The sequence below is a fragment of the Condylura cristata genome, unplaced genomic scaffold (assembly GCF_000260355.1).
Source record: "Condylura cristata isolate star-nosed mole 26May11 unplaced genomic scaffold, ConCri1.0 scaffold00015, whole genome shotgun sequence".
Taxonomy (NCBI): domain Eukaryota; kingdom Metazoa; phylum Chordata; class Mammalia; order Eulipotyphla; family Talpidae; genus Condylura; species Condylura cristata.
The window spans coordinates 29,233,412-29,236,063 of record NW_004567116.1 but is presented as its reverse complement, the minus strand read 5'-3'; the positions used below and the strand labels follow the sequence as shown (position 1 = coordinate 29,236,063).

The following is a 2,652-nucleotide window of genomic DNA, read 5'->3' as shown; positions in this document are numbered from 1 at the left end:
ATGCGGGCGTAGCTCTCTACAGACTGTGAGTTTAGAGATCGCGCCGTGTGCTAGTGGTCACGGGGAAATTCATTCGGAACCTGGGCGAGTGCAAGGGGGTGGAATTAGGTGCCACAATTCTTGTTCTGGGAGTTTTCTCCCTCTGGTTTAAATTGAGGCTCCCACCTGGAAAGCATACTGAACTTCATTCATACAGTGACTCTCCTCACTTAGTGTTAGAATTTCCACCTTTGGTTTTCTTCCCTACTACCTGGGTAAAAACGCCAAATAGGGAACCAGCTCTGTGTGTGGGGAGCAACAATGCAACCGGTTGTTTGAGACTTTGCGTGGTAGAGTATGGGGATGCGTTGTGGGATCTTCTCTCCTCTTGCCTTTTCCTCTACAGACAGTGCAGCACGGAAGCGCAGGTCTGTGGGCTCATGAAACTTTGAACTGGTGCAGGTGGTGATCTTATTCTTTCCTTGCAGAGAGGCACCATGGGTTTTTGGAAGTTTCCACCCTTCTTGGCTCTCAGCATCTTGGTGCTAATCCAGGTGGGCTTCCTCCAGGCAGCACCTATCAGGTAAGTGAGCCCTGCCAGGAGCTCAATCTTTCCCACTGCCCCTGAGATCAGAGCTCAGATCTCTGAGCTCTGACTTGTACAGGGGGGTTGTCATGTATAGTTTTCTGACTTAAGAATCTGTAACACACAGTTGACCAATAATAATGTTAATATTCTTGAAATTTCATTGAGTCTCATAAAGTGTATTTCTTGCCTTCACCATATTTTTTCTCTGTCGCCTGCTCATTTCTCTCATTAAATCCTGACCTCTGAAATGAATTGCTTTTTAATTTGCTACCCATTTGCCAATCCATTTGTGGTCATTTAATCTGAAGTGTGGCCAGTAATCTATTTCTTATCTTTACATACACATTTATTAAATTCTAACCTTTTTGGTTTCAGCACTAATTAAGCCTTATTATTTAATTTTTAATGACTGTTTAAATCCAGGCTCACAAAATTTCTGAAAATTGAATCTTTAAAGCACCTGCATGGTATCCACCCATCATGGACTTCTTAGAGGTCACCCTGGTGCTGGGCTACTGCTAATAAGTGTCCTCACAGAAATGTGCTCCTCTGCTCTGTCCAGTGGGTGAGGGAGTAGAGGGTCACATCATTAGGAGAAGCTTTGGAGCCAGGAAGCCCAGCTGCCTCTTCTGGCAGTCTGTGGCTCAGAGCTAGAAATGAGTTTCTCTCTTCCTCAGAGCTGCCTTGGAGAGCCGCCCATACCCGGCTTCTCTCCCTGAGGAGGACCGTCGCCTCTTACTGATTGAACTGGTGAAAGCCTACATGCAGATGAAGGCCAGTGAGCTGGAGCAGGAGAGAGAGACTAGGGACTCCAGGTGAGGCTCTCTCCCAGCAGCACAGAATACCCCTTCCCCTTCCTCATGGCAGAATAGGAAGGTGTATCCTAAGAGGTAGGAGAAAAATTGGTCTGGCCATCCAGAGACCTTCCAGCACTGGAGAACATGGGACTGGTAAGTGTGAAGCAAAGCAAGCTGATGGACTTCAGAGCCTCAGAGTTTAAAAAAAAAAGGTTCCACCTTGTTCATGTCACACGGTATTCTCATGCACTGAGTAGACCCTTCTTTACACATCTGCAAGGTTAAGCCACAGGCTATGGAGGGGGTGGGCTCGGGGAGGGCAGAGTCTGAGGTAGGTGTGGGGGCCTTTGGCTGTGGAGGGCAGTGCAGATGTGCATGTTCTCATGGGGCTCAGGGAACACCCTTGCCCAGCGCCACCTCCCTGAGCACCCTGAGCTTGGAGCACACCCCTGCCCCTGGCCTGGCCCCAGCAGTGCCCAGCAGGGGCACTTGTTGCACCTGCATCCACCCTGAGGACCTCTCTGCAGAGCACGAAGGAGCCAGCAGCATGAGGAAAACCAGAAAAGGCCCCCCCTTGAAGTCCCCCGCCCCCTACTGCCCTGGCTCTGCATGTCTCCCAGTTCTCCCTATGAAGGAGGTCTCAGATGCCCTCCTGCTTGCCCCTCTGTCCCTGATGGAATGACTCCTCCCTGGCTTAACCTCCTTGAAAATGCCCATGGAAGCATGTCACCATTTAGCATGTTTTCTCCCTGCAGCCTGGACGTCCCCAAAGCTAAGCGGTGCAGTAGTCTGAGTACCTGTGTGCTGGGCGCGTACACGCAGGACCTCAACAAGTATCACACGTTCCCTCAGACTGCAGTTGGGGTCGGAGCACCTGGCAAGAAGAGGGTCATGGCTGTCGGCTTGAAGCGGGACCACGGCCCTCATGTTGGCATGCCCTGGGACGCCTAGTAAATCCCTCCCTGACTTGTTCCTCCCATAACTCAATGCTTGTGGTCCTCTCTGATTTCTTTTGGGCTGGTGGCAGTGGCTTTCTCTGTGGCAGTGGATATCTGGAACCTGAGCTGGGTGGAGGGGGAGCAGGAACTACAGTCCAGAAAAGAGCAGACCAGAAAGGGCAGCCTGAGGTCTTCAGAGCAAGCCCTCAGACCTACTTCTGAGTGTGCATGTATTTCTGAGATACATGAGCTGTGCTGATTATTACTCTGACCCACATCTGGGGCCTCATGGATTCAGGGACCTGTGCTTAGAAGTAGCCTTAGCTCTGAGGTAGCTGGACACAAGGAC

The 2,652-nt window shown here is 50.7% G+C and overlaps 1 protein-coding gene across 1 annotated transcript; it reads left to right on the top strand.

Annotated features, from left to right (window-relative positions):
- Positions 1–476: 476 nt before the first annotated feature.
- LOC101625329 (calcitonin-like) lies at positions 477–2,316 on the top strand. The gene is made up of 3 exons (XM_004683021.1): positions 477–562; positions 1,246–1,383; positions 2,121–2,316. Exons 1-3 carry the CDS (start codon positions 477–479, stop codon positions 2,314–2,316), a joined length of 420 nt encoding a protein of 139 aa, XP_004683078.1.
- The last annotated feature ends 336 nt before the right edge of the window (positions 2,317–2,652 follow it).

What these genes read in the sequence shown, in the direction of transcription:
- LOC101625329 (XM_004683021.1), top strand. Translation starts at nt 477, where the DNA reads ATGGGTTTTTGGAAGTTTCCACCCTTCTTGGCTCTCAGCATCTTGGTG. An exon ending in CTCCAGGCAGCACCTATCAG is followed by an intron (nt 563 to 1,245) that starts GTAAGTGAGCCC and finishes TCTCTTCCTCAG; the next exon opens with AGCTGCCTTGGAGAGCCGCC. An exon ending in AGAGAGACTAGGGACTCCAG is followed by an intron (nt 1,384 to 2,120) that starts GTGAGGCTCTCT and finishes TTCTCCCTGCAG; the next exon opens with CCTGGACGTCCCCAAAGCTA.